General features: G+C 39.8%; 4 protein-coding genes and 1 long non-coding RNA gene across 6 annotated transcripts in view; 2 read left to right on the top strand and 3 right to left on the bottom strand.

Annotated features, from left to right (window-relative positions):
• The window catches only part of LOC131883205 (dyslexia-associated protein KIAA0319-like protein), a gene marked incomplete in the record, with an annotated part of 15,452 nt that extends 12,073 nt beyond the window's left edge, over positions 1-3,379 (bottom strand). Inside the window, 3 exon segments of the mRNA XM_059230599.1 lie at positions 1-208; positions 348-986; positions 3,221-3,379. Of these exon segments, the coding sequence (XP_059086582.1) occupies positions 1-208; positions 348-473 (334 nt within the window).
• A 1,630-nt stretch (positions 3,380-5,009) lies between these two features.
• On the bottom strand, positions 5,010-13,698 carry LOC131883257 (phosphatidylethanolamine-binding protein homolog F40A3.3-like). Of its 2 annotated transcripts, none has more exons than XM_059230694.1 (4): positions 13,539-13,698; positions 8,004-8,208; positions 6,603-6,935; positions 5,010-5,344 (listed from the first exon to the last, which is right to left on the bottom strand). In XM_059230694.1, the coding sequence occupies exons 1-4, from the start codon at positions 13,661-13,663 to the stop codon at positions 5,162-5,164; spliced, it is 846 nt and encodes a 281-aa protein (XP_059086677.1). In that variant the 5' UTR covers positions 13,664-13,698; the 3' UTR covers positions 5,010-5,161. The 2 variants fall into 2 exon arrangements, with proteins under 2 accessions (XP_059086677.1, XP_059086676.1); XM_059230693.1 differs by lacking the exon at positions 13,539-13,698 and adding an exon at positions 8,295-9,467.
• On the top strand, positions 8,202-13,661 carry LOC131883258 (uncharacterized). Its single transcript, XR_009373601.1, has 3 exons — positions 8,202-8,332; positions 10,078-13,041; positions 13,386-13,661. It is a non-coding gene; the product is annotated as an uncharacterized LOC131883258 (long non-coding RNA).
• A 1,631-nt stretch (positions 13,699-15,329) lies between the features above and the next one.
• LOC131883255 (sphingosine kinase 1-like) lies at positions 15,330-17,207 on the top strand. The gene has a single exon (XM_059230691.1). It carries the CDS (start codon positions 15,362-15,364, stop codon positions 17,141-17,143), a length of 1,782 nt encoding a protein of 593 aa, XP_059086674.1. The 5' UTR covers positions 15,330-15,361; the 3' UTR covers positions 17,144-17,207.
• The window catches only part of LOC131883256 (protein hunchback-like), a gene marked incomplete in the record, with an annotated part of 2,238 nt that continues 1,350 nt past the window's right edge, over positions 17,155-18,042 (bottom strand). Inside the window, 2 exon segments of the mRNA XM_059230692.1 lie at positions 17,155-17,526; positions 17,595-17,925. Coding sequence (XP_059086675.1) covers positions 17,387-17,526; positions 17,595-17,925 — 471 coding nt within the window.

Below are 18,042 nucleotides of genomic sequence, written 5' to 3'. Positions count from 1 at the left end.
ACGCCTCTAGATCCAACCCAACTTCACAAATGGTCCCTCCTGGGCTTTGGCCTTGATCAGATTTCGTTTGAGCGGTGATTTGGACTTCGCTCCAAGCTTTGTGCTCGAAAGGACGGATAAGAACCATCTTGGTGTGACGCTTGGCCTTGGTGTTGGTCGCATTGGGCATGAGGGTTGGAAGGCAAAGTGAATCATGGACACAACCCAACTAGAATTGAACGAAGTCTTAAATCTCACAACGATGTATAGTGACTTGATTCACAACGCGTTCAAAATGATCAAATCAATATTTATATATAACTCATTTTCATTCGCCGAAGGTCAATATTGTTTAACAACAATCTTACCTTAAAACACGTGAGCGATTGATCTTTCTCATACATGAACGCCACATTACAAGCTCTATCCTCACAACATGATTGAACACACATTTCCAGAGTCTCAATGGCAGGATCGGTTTTAGTGTACTTCATCGTTGTGGCATTTTACCGTCCCTGTGGAATACGTTGCTCGAAGATCGTGGGTTCGAATCCCGGACATTGCGGGCGAAGCTTGGCCTGAAAGGCTGCGGGCAAAAGCGGCCCTGAATTCTCACTGTTATCACCACGACTCCATGTCACACATAACAACACCGAGTACACAAACACCCAAGGGATCTTCATGGAGAAATGCTTCAATATCGTCATTTTTAATGGTGCACACTTTGCCACACGAACTGAATGATCACGAACAATCGAGAAAGCTAATAATCACGATTCACATTGAAGAGAGGCCACGTTTTCGCGGAGACGAGGTGATAAACACTTGATTTACTAGCACGGGAATGGATTCTCAAACTAAGGCTTGAAAAAAGTGACTCAGAGATGAAGTTGGGAACTTGGAAGTGTTTCAAAGAGCCTTGCTTTCTCTCGTGGTTGGGGTCATTGGAGAGACCTTTTCACAAACACACCTGTTTCTCCGGCAATTAGGTACATATTCTTCTAAAGCTGGAAAGTGAAGAGCACTTTGTTTTAGACCGGGGAGACTAATAGTAGTTGATGCTAATGACATATGCGGGTGTAAGAGTAATCGATTGACTAGCTAGGGATTCGAAGACGACACCAGCCCAGTCAAATCCAATCTTTGAATAGAAGTAATGACTTATTGTTAAAAGCACGTGCTAGGACAGGAAAATCCTTTTTGAATCATTCCAAAGGTGTTTTAGCGGAGAGGAGAGCGTGATATGATCTCTGCACAATACACTAATACAGGTTGGACTTGCTTTGCTGACGTGGCTATATGTTTCAATCGATCATTTTCAAAATTGCAATGAAACCATGACATCAGTTCCTGAAAATCAACTTCTTAAGACAAACGTTACCAAAGCATTGCCTCGAACACAGGTGCCCGAAACTCTAGGCAAGAAATGTGTATATTACACGGCCAAAGGTGAACTAAATATTCATGAAACAAACATGTGCACGTCAAGAAGACAAAATTAGCTCCATCATTCAAAAACTGTTATCAGTCCGGCTCAGCAAGGCCATTTTCTCATTGGTGAATGCTAGGGTCGGAGGGTTGAAAAAAATCAAACTTTTTTGGATAGACAGTGCCGTGTTTGCAGCAGTTTGGTTGTTGTTGTTAACTGGCATGTTTCCCATTTATAAAAACAGGTGTCTTCAGTAAATTTTGCTACTGGCGACGTAATTAGATAATCATTCTAAATCGCTCTCCGTCTGTGGGTGTGGAGAGCCTTTAAAAGTTTCCAGTGGGTTAAGATCGGGGAGGAAAATCGGATCAGGAACCTCTTTCAAGCTAGGGCATCGCCCTAGCCACCACACCCCGTCTCCTTCCCTTAAGAGGTTGTGATCTGTCAGCACCGGGGTTTGAACCCACGACAACTGCGGAAATGATGCTTGCCTTGTTAGCACTGCCTCTTAAACCGCTGGGGCACACCTGCTTTCTAGGGATTTGCTAAGGATTTGTTGAAAGTTATAAAGCTCTATAGAACCTTGCTATGGTGGAAATGTTTCTGCTGCCGAAAAATTGTACTATATTGGAATATTACTGTAAAATGTCCGTGTCTGTTTTTTTGAGGCTGTCTGTAGGTGTCTTTTGAAAATTGTCGTCGCTTAAAGAGGCTAATTTGAGTGAAATGTTTTTTTTACTAAAATGTAGCTCATTGACTAGCCAAAATCCAAAATTTGATTTGTATGTTGAGACATTTTTAAACAAGCAATGCACGGTTTTTTTATAGCTCCTTATCTCGTCGACTAGTAGATTTGAAGGGCTTGGGCATGGATGACAATACAGTTGTTGAACAGTATCTATCTTGCCTAATCTTTACTAATAACGGACTTTGAATTGGGGTTGAAGGGTCAAGTACAAGTTTTGAATTGACGTGGTAGGTTAATGAATCAGCAAAATTAGATTATTGTTGTAGCATAAATGGTCCAATCTTGTCCACGAATTGCAATTTGGCAAAACGAAATTGAGCTTTGTTATTAAGGATCAAATCCTCAGCCAGAACATTTTAGCGATTTTGTTTTTGGGTTGGTTTTTCACTGGCTTCACTTAACGGTGCAAAGAATGTAACCTACCGCATAATCAAAATGAAAGATTATGATTTATTTATCTGTTGCCACTTAAACTCTATACTCAATTCTGGTCTACCAACGAATTGAATTTTTTGATTTGGGCGAGTGTGCAAAAAGACGAGAGCTTGTAGTTGAGCTACATCTGCCGTCAGAGTTGGGTACCTAAATTTTGAAACAAATAAAACTGCAGCAAAAAGGCTAAGAGGAGCTAAAATTGGTCTTTCCCTCATTGTAACAATTTTTTTTGCACATGCATACTTGTTTTGCACATTTTCACAACTTTTCTTTTTAAATCTTGACTTTTCTCTACGTCTTTTCTCAACTTCCTTTGCTTTTTTTTTTTCAATTTAAAAAAAATCGGCTAGAAAGGCAACTTTTTTTCGAGGTCATTTAGATTAAAGCATTAAATATAACTATTACCAGCACTAGACAACCACAAGGAACACTTAGATGACACGAATCACTCCTTTCCGTTTTAAGATGACTGGACTAATTTTGAGGGAGTGGCCGAAATCTGGGTTGGGTCTGAAAATCGATCTTCGATGAACAACAGATTGTTGAATCCGACAACCCATAAATGCCAAAGTTGAAAGTGATTAAAGAGCTACGTTCTAAAATACCAGCGAGAATGACTAGAAACTTACGTGTGTCTGGATGGTGGAGGCAAACGTTTTTTGATACGAGTTGCCACCTCCCTTGACCTCATTTGAGCACCTCAATCGCTATTTTTTCTTCTTATCCTAATGACACATTCTCTGCTCTTTTGGTTGCACACACGCATGCAGAATCTAATGTACATGACTTGATTCATCTTTGAACGAGGATATTGCATCAGGGAGAAAAATAACGGTCATTATTTTTTTGACTTATTGTACATTTTGAATGCTAATTGAATTCATTTTGCATATTAAAGGTTGAAATGTGTAGTTCTTAATGGTATTGTATGTTAACTTTTGGAATTTTCTTCAATATTTGGCTTTAGGGTAGAGTAGTATCAAACCCTGACTGGCCGTGTTTTGGAATGAATTGGAATGGTTGCGTGACCCTATTATACTAGTTACGTGGCCACTTCCAAGATAAAAAATCATTATCATATGAGGCTATAATTACGTCTGAGCTTCTTAATTATGAAGTTTCTTTTCAAATTTCACAGCACTTCTTATATGCATGATTTAAGGCACAGATCTTCGACAGGCAAGGCTTACTTTGTAACCTTAAGAGTGTCTAATACGATACTAAAATTCTGCTCCCAAGGACAAGTATCAAGACGATTATACACATCCACACACACAATTTCTTCATTATGACTTTTTCTGTCATTGTTGCAAATATTCCACTATCATTAGCCGAGACTAGAAAAACATCCTGGTTTGAGATTTGAAACCCTTCAATCATTTTTACTCTAGAAAAGGCAAAGTATGTAATATTAATACTTGATAATTACTTGAAAGAGGATAAATATTTGAAAAATGCTTCAAATATTTAATTTAATGTGATCGAAGACTTTCAAATTTGAGCTTTTCGACGACAGCTTCAAATAATAGGGAAATTTGTAAATGATGTGGTAAGCCAGAAAATGAGTCTTGTTGGGGTTGATTTATTGAAAAAAGATTGCATACCTTAAACAACCAAACCCTCTAATTTACTACAAAGCAAATGTTTTTAGTACATCCATTTATTTTGGCCAGTTAAATACGGCCTTGGCTGCCAAAGTTTGAAATTTCAAAAAGACATTCGGCATGTTATCCCCATGAGGTTGAAACTGTTTTTGTCATTGAGTAGTTCAAACTTTGGAATGAAAATGATTTTCCTAATATGCATTTCCTCAATATCAATGCTCATTATTGTAACATGTTGGCAGGAAAACTTGAAATTTTACGATTGTTTAAAAACAAGAAAACGATGATTTAAAGAAGCATGATTTTGACGGCTACCCAACTGATTGAGCATATACATAGAGGCAGTTCATTCAGGGACTAGAAGAGCCATGAGCCTGTTGATGTTATTCATCTTGCCTTTGCCTGGGCCTTTGACAAGGAAGATGAGGGGCTCTTAGTTAGCATGCTTCACGATATAGTGATCCAGGGCAAAGTTCTCGATTAGATTAGAAGTTTCTTTCTTATGCTGATGATACAAAATCACCTTGTGCTAGGATTGCATTTTTGCGAAAAGAAATTTGTGCCAACTCTAACTCAATTGTGGACCCAATATTAAATCGATTTAAAGCTAGGCACAACATGAATATTTTTCTTCCATTTTGAACTTCCCAGGATTCCAATCCTAGAGCCCTTGGTACGCCCACAGTTGGTTATCTCGTAGACTTGGGCTTTTTCTGGAGATGTTCATGAAACTGAACAAAACATTTTAAGCGCTCATCACTTTTCATGACATCATCATTGACTGTTGCACTACTTTTTATCAACAATTACAAAATAATGTCACCAATGGGCGCGATAAAGCCCGTTTTATTTCTAAGTTTAGCAGTGTATCTTTGTTCAATCTAGCTGAAAGCACTTGAAAGTCAGGTGACTTGCTCGCCAAGATCGAGGTAGGTATAATAAACGTCTATTTCTGTCATGTATGTATCACTTGTAGCTTTGGCACTCGGGAGAGTCGTTGATACCGGGTAAAGGCGCTGGAAATGGCGAACCTGTGCACGCCGAAAATTTGCACAAAAATTTGTTGGTTGTAGAGGAGTACTTGACCCTCAAGAAGTTACCGGCGGTTGGGACACCAAGTCTGTATTTGCTGACCAAATCGGATAAATTCTGAAAGCAAAAAAAAAGTTTATATTTTATGAAAAGGTTGAATTTGATACACACTTGGTAGCATTGATGGGTGTTACGTTGTTGCTACTTGAACATTAAATAACACTGCATTGATTCTTGCTAGTAGAGGATTCAATACTAGTTGTTCTTTATCAAACCTGAGGTTTTAGTACATATGTTTAATCAACACATTAATTAACGTCATATGCCTAGTCATTTTGTCAAGTAAAGTAATGGATTCGTTTTCAAAGTTGAAGTCAAATACCTTTACACTATTTAATAGACAATGCTGTCTGATCTTTTTTATCTGTGCCAAAGAGGTCTGAACCCAGTTTTGATACTCACAAGATACCTTGCTCAATTTCTTCGGATAGTTTAGTTAGATAACAGACCCAAAAAACTCCTCATTGTACCGTAAAACAGTCTCGAAGAAAAACCTGTAATTACCGTCGGATTGGAGCAGATGATACAATACATTACTGAGTTGCTGACAATAATGAAAAAATGTAATGACTGGCTCCTGTCAAGTCCAAAGTAAGATCTCAGAAAAAACACTAATTTGCTAAAACAAGCAAGATTTTGTTAAATGCAAACACAATGATTAAAGTAAACTTGTTATTTTGCATGCGTATGCATTGTGAAGGTGATTGAAGAACATCTAGACATTGAAAATAAATAACTTGATGTTGTTCAGAAAAATAAGTTGCTTTTTATGACCGCATGATAAGAGCAGATGTGTCCAATGATTAGAAATTTGAGTTCAATCTTTGTAGGAAAAATGAAAACTGAACCGTTCCATCTCCATGACCACGTACCTGCTCAAAAGATTTTCACTATAAGCTCTATTGAAAAAAAACCACCTTGATGTGCACAAAAACTAGACAAATCCATTGATCAGGGACCTTTTCAATTTCGTCTTAAGCACCATTTTAAAGCTCATCATGTAGTTATATATTTGTCCGTCATTTAGCACAAACCATTGTAGGAAATCGAGCCATGGCCAAAACTGACTTTTAAAGTCTTGCGATGGAAAATGCTCTGGAACTGTGAGAAGGAAGCAATGGTGAAGTATGGTTGGATCATATCAGATATCAGTCAATCTGCTGCATTTTTGGCCACAGTTATTATTAGCCTTAACTAAATTTAATGAACTCAAGAATGATCAAGTAGAGCACACCTTTCAAGAAGGGTGTCAATGTTAAAAAGTTTTGATTACATGAAAATGCCCATCAATGCCTGATCAGTGATCAATATTCACCTGTAGCCTGTTAAACACGGTTGGGGAGCAGTAGTCCTGCTCAATCTCTGTTTCAATTCTTGACCTCTGTTTGTAAATGAGAATCACCATTCTGTGAGAAAAATTCGGGTCGTCGACCAATCCACTCTCGGGCGAATAAAGAAAAGCGAAGGGTGGGATAAATTGGAAGTTCTCATCGCCAGCCATGATATTGGATCCCGGAATATTCGTGCTGAGATAATGAATGAAGTTCGTCACGGGGCTCTCCGGTCGAAAAATGTCCACGTCCACAATCATTAGGGTATACATTGAGTTGGGTTCTGTTTCCCATTCAATCTCAGGAAATTGAAGCAACTGTAAAGATTAGACCGCAATTAAAGGATTTTCGATGGATTTTCTAGATCAAGTATTTTGTGAGCATCAATAATTTTACAGGCGGCGTAAGGAATTCGTTAGATCTCAAAATGTATTATGGGAGATGCGGCAGAAATAAGCAAAACTTCTATATATCTTGTAAAATGAAGACTATGTCATATTTCATTTTATTTCATCTGGCCAAAGAATGTGCCAAAAAACATGCAAAATGAAAAAATAGAATAAACACAAAAACTGGGACTCTTGTCAAACGTTTCAAAAGTGTTGCAAGAAACGGTACTGATGATTCCAAAAATTTGTCGCTAATCGCTAAAATCGATATGATTTCAAGTCAAGCATTCCACAGGGCTCCATTTTAGGGCCTCTCCTATTTAATGCTACTCATTTGCTCCGCTTCAAAAGCTTACGTTACTGCCAGTGTCTCTTCTAATGCTAAAGGTACAGAATAAGATTGTGGTAAGAATGGTCTTGATTCCAGTTGTCTTCCAAAGAACTTCGATTGAATCTACTCTTGGGTTGCTACGAGTAATATGTCTTTGAATGGATTGTGAGTCAACGCCATTGAGCACTCCACTCGTCATGGTCAAGGTCAAGATTTAGAGCAGGTTTCGTCCATGAAGGATTTAGGGGCAGTTCTCCAAAGAAATGGATAACTCAATGAGCATATCCAGTTGAAAGTTGACAAAGCTTTTCAAACGTGTATTTGGATACATCGAGCGTTTCAACCCGTTCAGCCAACTCTAATTCGTTGCTAGACCAAACATCAAATAAATTTTCATTATTATGAAATGGACGAATTGAGATCTTCTACTTTAACAGTCACAAGGTTTATATTCCCTGAAGCAGTTAATGAAGCCGGTGAAAAACAAACAAACAAACAAATTATTGAAAGGCCTAAACACATGCAAATTTAAAAGTCCAAAATTGCCCTCATTTTCGTGCAATTTTTTGCAATCTCAAGAACCGCAGTTGAGGTGAAGAGGCACCTGAAAAGCGCAAGCGTTGGAGTACAACGCAAGAATTGGATGCACTGTTGAACTTTCTCACCAGTCCGGAAGTAAAGGTGTCATTGGGGCGCACTGAGACTCCAGATGGAAATCGAACATTAGCCCTTCCTGATGGAACCGCGGGCAACTTTTCAGGCACAGTTCTTGTTTGGGTCCAAATTTGGTTCCAATCGCCCTCCAGATTGTTGGGGCCAAAAAGGATGGCTCCATGTGGTCGACCAAAACGGGACACTCCTCCAATCACTCTTAGAAATATTAACAAAAAACAAGCTTTATCTTATTTGGTGCACAAATCACGGGGTGCAATTCTTACTGCGCAAGAGTATCTTACTTATTCGTGATTGATGGAAGCCCCAACTTTCTTAGCCGGTGAGTTCGTGCCCCTCCTTGTTTGGTTATGAGGGGCAATATCGCACAGAACACTTGTATATAGTACTTCAACCAATGTTTTGGCATCATGTTCGAACTCTAACATGGCCAGAACCAATCTGACCTCATTAACTCGACACATGAATCAGATTGCCATGAACCATTGCGGGTGTGACATGATGGCAATGCCTTCATCTAATTAAATTATACTTACTCTCAGGAGGACGTAAGCTGGTTCGTTGGCCAAAACAAGCCTTATTTAGCATCTGACATGTCCCTGATAAAGTAGTCTATCTTGATTGATCTGTTGGGAAACTGACTGAATCTTGTTCTCTTCAAGTCTTTTATAATCTTCACGCTTATGATTTGGTATTCACTTTACGTGCAATGTGCAGTAGGCCTTTGATGTCATTGCAAATTACAAATCATGGTGTTGTGTCGCTTGCGCAGACTGTAATTCATCATTCGAATGGTTACCATCTCAAAACTGAATTAATTGACTTGGATTTTCGTCGTTCGACTAAGCATATTTCATCGAGTGTAGAAGGAGGACAAGCCAAGTTAATCAAAAAGCTTCAATGATGGCTCTCATTGTACTTTGCCTTTATCTGGATTGGTGTTTTGTACCTCAATTTGGATAGTTTATTTCCGAATAGAAATTTGACGTGCAATGGTTAGGACTTCATTGAAACAAAATCCGGAGATGTGGAAAACCGTTAACGCGTTGAATAAATATACATTCTTTCGCAAGACATTTTTTGACATGCCTTGAGTACTAGAATGGGGTTACATTAACCTTTCGATGCTCCAGGGGTACGTTGATCAAAATGTTGATATTTTGTGTTCTCGTCAACCTCTTCACTCCTTTGCAATGAGTATGTCATTTAGAGTTTGATAATTTCCAAGATTCTTAGGTTCGTCTTCAAGACAATCTATAAAACGTGATTGGAATCAGATTTAACGACTGAAATCATCACATATGATGCTAAAAAACAACGGATTAAGACGTCTAAAATGCATACCCAATAATGAAGGGTATAACTGCTATTTTAGTACTTATTAGTTATTACCAAGGCCAAGGTTTGAAGCTCGTATTCAAGGTGGAAGACAAATTGTTTTCGATTTCAAAGCAGGGATATCAACAATTTCATAATCTTATTCTGGAAGTGCATCTGCACGTTATATATTTTGTCAAACCTTTTCCGAAATATTAGGCACCTCGAGTTTAATCAAACTCAACCCATGACAGTGTTTACGAGATATTTTTGACCTGTCTGGTAATGATGGTACTCTAAAATGCATCAAAATGTTCCTTTGACAAGGATTCAGTGAATGGCATGTTGGGGAATGCCATTCCTAGAAAGAATCCTTTTTGAGTGAAATGGAATCAAAATTTGAGTAGAAGTTGCAAATTTTGTCTTTTCTTCTTGGTAAAATACATGAAAAAAATTATGTGCAAGTCATTTGCTGTCTATTTTTCCTAAAAGAAAAAGCACTTTTATCGTTGCTTTATCAAAAGAAAAAGTTGTAACTTTCAGTTTTTGGACTAATCTTGAAAATATTAAAATTCAACGAGATATTGAAATTGAATGAAGTCCAACTCTCTTCTTTCTCGGGCTCCTTCGTTGTTCAATTTGATGCCCTCAAATATTCGTAGGGAGTATGTAGGTGTAGATTCATGAGGAGGATATCAGTCATACTTGGATAAGTTTTTGAATAAATTCCTGATCAACCTTATATTCAAGGGTTAACCAAATCAGCCAACTCTAATTCGAAGGAAGAGGAAGTCCGCAAAAAATAGATTGATATACTGTTATTGCCGAGAAAAATTGTAGCTGGATCAAATGCAATCTTCTCCATGACATATCTACGGTGGCTGCAACTCCCATTTTAGGAATGACAGAAACCTGGCTTCACAAAGGAGTAAATGATGCTGAACTGTTGCTGAGTTTCCCTGGTTATTCTCTCCATCGATGTGATAGAACCTCACTGAACAATAATCCAAACCCAAGAGGTGGGACCCTGCTTCTAACACCCCCATCTCTCCCATCAAAAGTCATTATGGCAAAGTCAACAGGAGTCTGTGAAGTAGTGATGGCCAAGGCAATCCCTCTAGGTATGATCATGACAGTGCTTCATCGGCCTCCATCTGCATCAGCAGTGGACATTTCAAAAGTGATCGACATTGTTCAAAACGAACTAGATTCCCTCAGTGACCAGTCATATGATTTAATTGTGATGGGTGACTTCAACTTCCCACCGCGTTCTCTGGAATGAGTATGTGAGTCGGATATAATGTGCCCCAAAATCAACACTTGAATCACAGAAGAAAAAGCCTTCTAAATTTTGCGAGCAATAACTTTCTCTGCCAAATGGTGAGAGAACCAACACGCAACAACAACACCCTTGATCTTATTTGGACCAACAACCCTGATACAATCCTGAAGACTGAAGTCATGGAAATGTGTGGCATATCAGACCACAAACTTGTGACAGCAAAAACAGCGTACACAACAGATCAAATAAAGTACAAGAAACAGATCAAAGAAATGACAAGAAACAGATCAAAGAAATGACAAGAAACAGATCAAAGAAAGGAAAAGAAACAGATCAAATACATAGCAAAAATTGGAAGGTATGACTTTGAAAAAGGGAATCAAAAAAATTTAAAGCAATGATTTGTAACCTGTGATTGTGATCAACTGTTATCATCTTCAAGCACTGCACATGAGAAGAGGACTAAATTTATTGACACTATCACAGAAATAGCAGAGCAAGCTAGTCTACCCTTCAAGAAGGTGGGTAACACAGGCAACATCCCAATCCCAAGAGATAGAAAGAGACTTTTCAAGAAACGGTGTGCCTTGTTTTCAAAGCTCCGAATAAAAAAACATCTTGACAGGGAAAATATATGCAAAAAGATTGCACTAATCAACTCTGAGCTAGAGTCTTCCTATAAAACAGAGAAAGTAATTCAGGAAGCAAGGGTGGCATCTCAGGTGAAGTCAAATCCAAAAGCATTGTACAAATATGCCAACAAATACAGAAAGGCAAAATGACATATTGGCCCGCTGCGGTCAACATACCATCTTGAGGATAGCCCAAGGAAGATGGCAGAAATCCTGAGCAAGCAGTATTCAGCTGTGTTTACTGAACCCAATTCAACTGATGACATCCCCAAACTCAGTGAGTTTTTCAACTGTAACACTGGATTGAAGGATATACCTTTCACAGTTTAAGATATTGAGACTGCTATGAAAGCAATTTCCTCCTCATCTGCCCCAGGCCCGGATAAGTTCCCAGCTTTCCTTCTCAATCAATTCTCCTATGAACTGAAGAGATTCCCTGGACAGTGGAGACATGCCAGAGGGCATCAATGTGACAAGACTCATGCAAAAAACTATAGGCCAGTGGAACTGACAAGCCACCTAACAAAAGCGTTTGAAAAGGTTGTGAAAGGTGCCCTTGTTGCACATCTTTCCAGCGACAATCTGTTCAACAAAGGTCAACATGGATTCAGAAAAGGTCACTCAACATTGACTCAGCTAGTACAATATTACTAAGAAATTCTTTGCATGCTTGAGACTAATGATGGTGTTGACTCTATTTTCCTGGATTTTGCCAAAGCCTTGTGACCACAACACAATATTAAGGAAGATGAAGCGCCTTGTCATGAATGGGAAAGTTGGTGTGTGGATTGGAAATGTTCTCAAAAAAAACGTCAGCAGGCCGTTGTGATCGATGGAGAACAATCTTCAACAGTTTGGCCCGTCTCAGGAGTCCCACAAGGCTCAGTGCTTGGGCCAATCCTGCTCCTAATCCTAATGGGGGACATTGACTAAGGTGTCCAGAACTCAAGTTTGGCCTCCTTTTGCAGATGACACAAGAGTTTTGGAAAGGGGTTAGCAGTGAAAAGGATAACAACGAGCTTCAACAATACCTGGAGAAAGTGTATGTCTGGTCAGAAAACAACAAAATGGTCTTCAACTCTGCCAAGTTTGAGTGGGTTCACTTTGGCAGAACAAGGTTAAAGGGGCATGTCTATTCATCTTCTAATCAATCAATAATCCAAAGCACTGAACATGTCCGTGATTTGGGAGTGACTCTTAGATCATACTGTACTTTCAAAATGCATATTGAGAAGACTGTACTCTCTTGCAACCAAATGTCTGGGTGGATCCTTAGAACATTCACCATTCGACAAGAACATTATGATCCCCCTGTAAAAGCAACTGGTAATGAGTAGAGCCGAATATTGCTGCGTTCTGTGGTCAACTGTTGAGTCAGCCGCCATATGAAGACTTGAGGGGATCTAGAGGTCATTTACAAGAAAACTAGACACCTTTCGAGGCATGAATCGCCCAAACTACTGGGAGCGATTGAAGATGCTGAACTTGTACTGCCTGGAGAGGAGACGAGAACGATACATGGTAAAATATGCTTGGAAAGTGCTTCAAGAAATGGTGCCTAATCCAGGGTTTGTCTCCAGGGACAATCCAAGAACAGGAATTCATATGGAACTTCCAAAAAATGACCAATCAACCCCAGGCTGGGTGAAACGATTGAGAGGAAGCAGCTTCCTATACCGTGGATCCCAGTTGTTCAACTGCCTGCCCACCTACCTCAGGCAACCTAACCTCAACCAATCTCCTGCGTCTTACAAGAGAGAGCTTGACAACTTCCTGAAAACAGTCCCGGACGAAACCAACGTGAGTAGCCTGACAAGGGCTGCAGCCTCAAGTTCTCTGACAGAACAAACTGGTTCTATCATCATCTAGTCAAATTCCATAGTTAGTAACAGGGTAGAATTCCATTCTCCCCTTGACAATTTTGTCAGAAACAACTCTGTAATAACTTTTTTTGTGTAAACATAACTCTGTTGTTGTGAGAGTTGAAATAGAAATAGATTGTGACGCAAACTGATTGAGATTCTGAGGAGCTAGGATTTGTTGCGATTAAAGTCACCATTACGTAACGTCAATTGCAATCATATGGAATCCGTACAACACTATTAGACCTTCTAAACATTTAGGTACTTGTTTGCCACGTTTAGGTCTGGAAAGCACCTCACCAATTGTCGGAACCTCAATAATGACGTCATATTACATCGCAGTAACCGCAAGAACCGCAAGGACAAACGACTTCAACACTGCCTTATCCAATGCCTCCAGTTTCTATGAAGACAAGCATTTTCAATTGAGCTCACCTATTGTCATAGTTTCGACTGAAGTCGTCGTATTCTTCTCTCCGAATCCGCTCTAAACGAACTTCATAACTCTCAGTCAAAGTCCAATAGTATGTGCAGAATAACAAGTGTAGAATATGCCTCATGGTCAATCAAACTAGAGTCCCAAATGATTGATGTGGTGTTTTATACCTGCTGTAAAACCTTACCAAGGTATGATTCTGTACTTCTTTACAATGAACCACAATGATAAGAAAGTCTCTTTGTACGCACATACGAATATATTCATGATCGTGCATTCATTATAACATACCGTGCGTACTACGGTAATCGAGTCAAAATCTTTGATTACGATGGCGTTCACTCTGAACTCGGATCTATTGTATTCATCAGTTTGCACGAGTTGCACTTCAAATCTTGACGGGGACCTCGTACCTAAATCAATGTCACAAAATTGGACAAATAGGAATACCCTAATAATGAAAGAAAATATTTTTCCTTAAAAAAATCTTCTTAGTAGAGGTAAGAAGAACCGGCAAAGTTGATAATGCATTTTTTTGTTTTATTTTCATTTCGATTACATATGATGATCAGCTCGTCATATAATAAGGAAAGCTCGGAAAAATAACTTTGTTTTACCATCAACAAATCTAGAGAGTTGAATGCAAGTACCTGTTTTAACGCAATTAACATGAAGAGAAAAGGAAAACTAGTTTTGACAACCATCTGAAATATACACTCAACGGCAAAAAAAGCTATTTTTCCAATCTTTAGTAAATAAGCAAATAAAGTAGTCAATTTGCCCTTAAACTCAGACTTTCAGATGTAAGTTTTGGTAATGTCAATTGTTTAGTAAGCCTGAAATTAATAAATACTTAACGCAAAATGACAAAACAACTCGCAAAGTAGAAAAATAAGCCTCGAAGAAGAAATGCGGCTAAAAATTGTTGGCTAACTCTGAATCAAAAGATGTTTGAAGCTTTACTTTGTTGTATTAGGTTGAGGTAGTTATTGATTATCAAATACTGCAACTCATAAAAAGAGTATGTCACTTCCTAACTAGATTTTTATAAGTTTATTTACTTGATCTCTGGTTGTTGCATTTAGATTGCCAAATTTTCTGAACTTCTGTTTGGTCTCTTGATGAGTAGAATTCAATTGTCCACATCTAAATGATTTGTTTTTATTCGAACACATATGTCTAGTATATTTCTAATCAACTGCCTGTAAGTCAAAGGATATTTTTTAATCAATAATCAAATTCAGTCACATTGAAGACACACGGATTGAAACCAGCGATATATGTAATGTGCGTCTGTAAAAATTGATATTGATGTTATATTATGTTTAACAATCTACCATTCTTTAAGATTTCTTTTTTGAAGCACATCATTACGTATTTTTTAGACCTCGTACAATGATGTCAATCTTAACTGTACTACAAAGTGTGCACCAAACATGATCTTGATTTGCACCCACCCGACTTGTTCCTGAAGTACTAGGATCAATTTCACTATGAAGGATGAATTTGAAACTGGACAGATCTGGCATCCTAGAAAACCCATATTGTGCCTTAGATTTGCAACTTTTTGGGTTTCATTTTTTTTTGTTACTTGAAGCGACACGTGTAACCAGCAAAAAAAATCCTATCAAATCAATGCTACCTGGTCTGGTTTGGGTTTTTTCTTCCACAGATGAGGTCTCTTTTGACAATAGCTAAGGAACTTTCTGCATTTTCTTTTTTTTTTTTTTAGTTCAGGGATATTCTCCCTCGGGGTTACTGGCAACAATATATGTATTGATGTATATGTTTACATGCACTTGATAAGATTCTATTTAAGATTATGACCTTACTGAGCTTTGCTCAATTCTGTTTTTACTTGAACATCATTCTAACGAAACCGAATTGCAACATTGAGCTCACCATAATGGTGTTGATTTCCTCGCATCGCGCCCTGTTCAAAAACCGATTGGCTTGGAACATGGATGAACCGGTGCTCCTCCATTTGGACGTGGCCATGAAAACATTAGAATTGGATTCTCCCAGCTCATGTCTGGGTAAAAAGTACAACAATGTTCAGATCCCATGCCGGCATATTATTGGGTGCAAAGTTGTCTCGGAAACAGGTGGCCATTGGAAGAAGCCTTACGAAGAGAGCCATGCCAACACTCTTCCTGCTCGCCGCCCCTCTCGTGATGACGGGACTGAATCAATTGAGCCCAATGAACCCATCGTGCCCACAGTTGAACGTGACAAACTCTATCTGAAACTGACTTATTTTTCGATCACTGGCTCAGAACATGATTTCGAGGGCCAGAACAACACTGTCAGTGTACGACGACCACGGACTCGGAGGAGAAGAAAGAACAAAAAATCCCAGTGGAGTTCGGTAAGGTACAAGACTAGGACCCTCATTCTCCAAGCCCCCAAGGATTCCAACCGATCCAAAGAGGGGCGTCTGCAATTGGTGCAGGAATGGGAAGCTCTCTTGAATGAAAACATGGGACTTATTCGACATAAGAAGCCTCTCCTAATCCTGGTTAATCCCAAAAGTGGGGTGGGAACGGCTCTGAAAATATTCCAGGACTTGGTGGGTCCCATTTTGGACGAGGCAGATGTGCCTTATAATATGGTGCTTACCACCCGGAGTGGCTACGGTCAAGACTTGGTCGTCAATGAGGATTTGAGCCGATGGGGTGGGATTGTGATCATTTCTGGCGACGGATTACTGTACGAAGTGGTTCAGGGACTCTTCAAGAGACCCGATTGGGCCAAGGTGACAAAAATACCCCTATCTATCATTGCTGGTGGGTCGGGCAATGGCCTGGCCAGAACACTGGCCTTTGAGAGCGGAGATTCCTACCACAATAACGGCGTTCTGGCCAGTGCCATGAGCTTGGTTCGAAGACGTTACCGATTCATGGATCTCCTGGCTGTTCAGAGTGCTAGCGGCAAGAACGTGTATGCATTCCTGTCCATCGGATGGGGATTCATGGCAGACTGTGATATCGAGAGCGAGACCTTGCGTTTCATGGGTGAACCTCGTTTCGTTCTGTGGTCTCTTTGGCGGGCAACGGTCTTTCGTCACTACAGGGGCCGATTGAGTTACAAACGGGCACATCCAAAAGAGAGCCAAGGATCGCAAACCTCACCAGCCGACGAGGATAGTCCCGTCGATCCAAATTGGTCAGCTAAAGAGGATTATCCTTCTTCGAATGGAGCAGCCGTTCATATGACTCCCGATTTTATGTTACCACCTTTGAGTAAACCAGTGCCTGATGATTGGACAATAATGGAAGAGGATTTTGTTATGGTATACGCGACCAATACGGCCTTTATCGCAACATTACTTCAACCCGCACCTCAGGCCAAAATGGACGATGGAACCATTTGGCTTCTGATCATCAAGAAGGGCGTGTCACGACTGGAAATGATCAGAATACTTCGTGGGGTAGAGCAGGGTACGCACACCGATTTTCCGAGTGTTCAAATCGTGCCGGTGTCCGCGTTCCGTTTGGAACCCTTGGGTAAAAGTGGTAACATCGTGGTAGATGGTGAGCTTATTGACTACGAACCCATTCAAGCCCAAGTGTTGCCCTCCTATTTCAATATCATTACAAAATAAATGTCTAAAAGTTTGGTGGCCAATGAGAACAAAGTGCATATAATTTATATTCTTTTTCACTGAACACGGGTTGTCCCAATTGGACTTGGCTGAATGACGATTAGTTTTGGTAACCGGAATTGACCACACTTGAGCATAGCCCCAAATAAAGAGGTACGATAATGAAATAAAACTTTCTGGTTTTGATTTAGTGCAAACCAAGACGTTTGGCATTGTGGGCTGACATCAAAAGGGTTGAGATTCTCATGACCGTTTCATCAACTCCTGAATTTGATATTCCAAGAGATGAATCTTCTTGTCTTTTTCCTCCATCAGGGAGAGCAGGCGTCGGTTTTCCTCGACAACTCGCTCGATTTGATCGGAATGTTGGTCCACAAATTGGCCTGCAAACAAAAAAACAAGAACTAAACTTCTCCTGATCATCGACTGCAAACGAAGGGGCCGTCCTTACCTGTGGGAGTGGTGGGTCGATAAACGGGAGTATTGCTGTTGGTACGCGTGTGACCTAAGCCATTCCCGCTCTTGGTATTCAAAGACAAAGTCTCGAGGTTGTTACTACTGGTGGCAGCCGATGATTGGTTTAAGCTGTCCACATCATTCTCATCATCAGCCTCCAAGTCCGAAGGGGACTTGTTGCGCGGAGGGCGCGAGCGTATACTGGCTGGCAAGGCTTGCAGACACTTTCGTCCAGGTGAGCTATCCCGAGCACTCTCCGTATCATCATCATCATCCACATTGGATGGGCGCCGGGGCTTGACCGGCGCGCTCACTGGCGGTGCGCANTCCCTACTTAACGAGCGATTTTTTTTCAAATTCCCTCCCAAAAACTTACTTGCCACTGATGGGGTCACATAAATAATCGCAGGAGTCATTTGTTTCTAACGGTAGCTTTTTTTCGG

This window comes from Tigriopus californicus, chromosome 7 (assembly GCF_007210705.1).
Source record: "Tigriopus californicus strain San Diego chromosome 7, Tcal_SD_v2.1, whole genome shotgun sequence".
NCBI classification, from domain to species: domain Eukaryota; kingdom Metazoa; phylum Arthropoda; class Copepoda; order Harpacticoida; family Harpacticidae; genus Tigriopus; species Tigriopus californicus.
Note: the sequence above shows the minus strand (reverse complement) of the source record. Positions and strands in the feature narration are given on the sequence as shown.

What these genes read in the sequence shown, in the direction of transcription:
- LOC131883257 (XM_059230693.1), bottom strand. Translation starts at nt 8,422, where the DNA reads ATGATGCCAAAACATTGGTTGAAGTACTATATACAAGTGTTCTGTGCG. An exon ending in CTTCCATCAATCACGAATAA is followed by an intron (nt 8,209 to 8,294) that starts GTAAGATACTCT and finishes AATATTTCTAAG; the next exon opens with AGTGATTGGAGGAGTGTCCC. An exon ending in CCGTGTTTAACAGGCTACAG is followed by an intron (nt 5,345 to 6,602) that starts GTGAATATTGAT and finishes TTTTGCTTTCAG; the next exon opens with AATTTATCCGATTTGGTCAG.
- LOC131883255 (XM_059230691.1), top strand. Translation starts at nt 15,362, where the DNA reads ATGACCTTACTGAGCTTTGCTCAATTCTGTTTTTACTTGAACATCATT.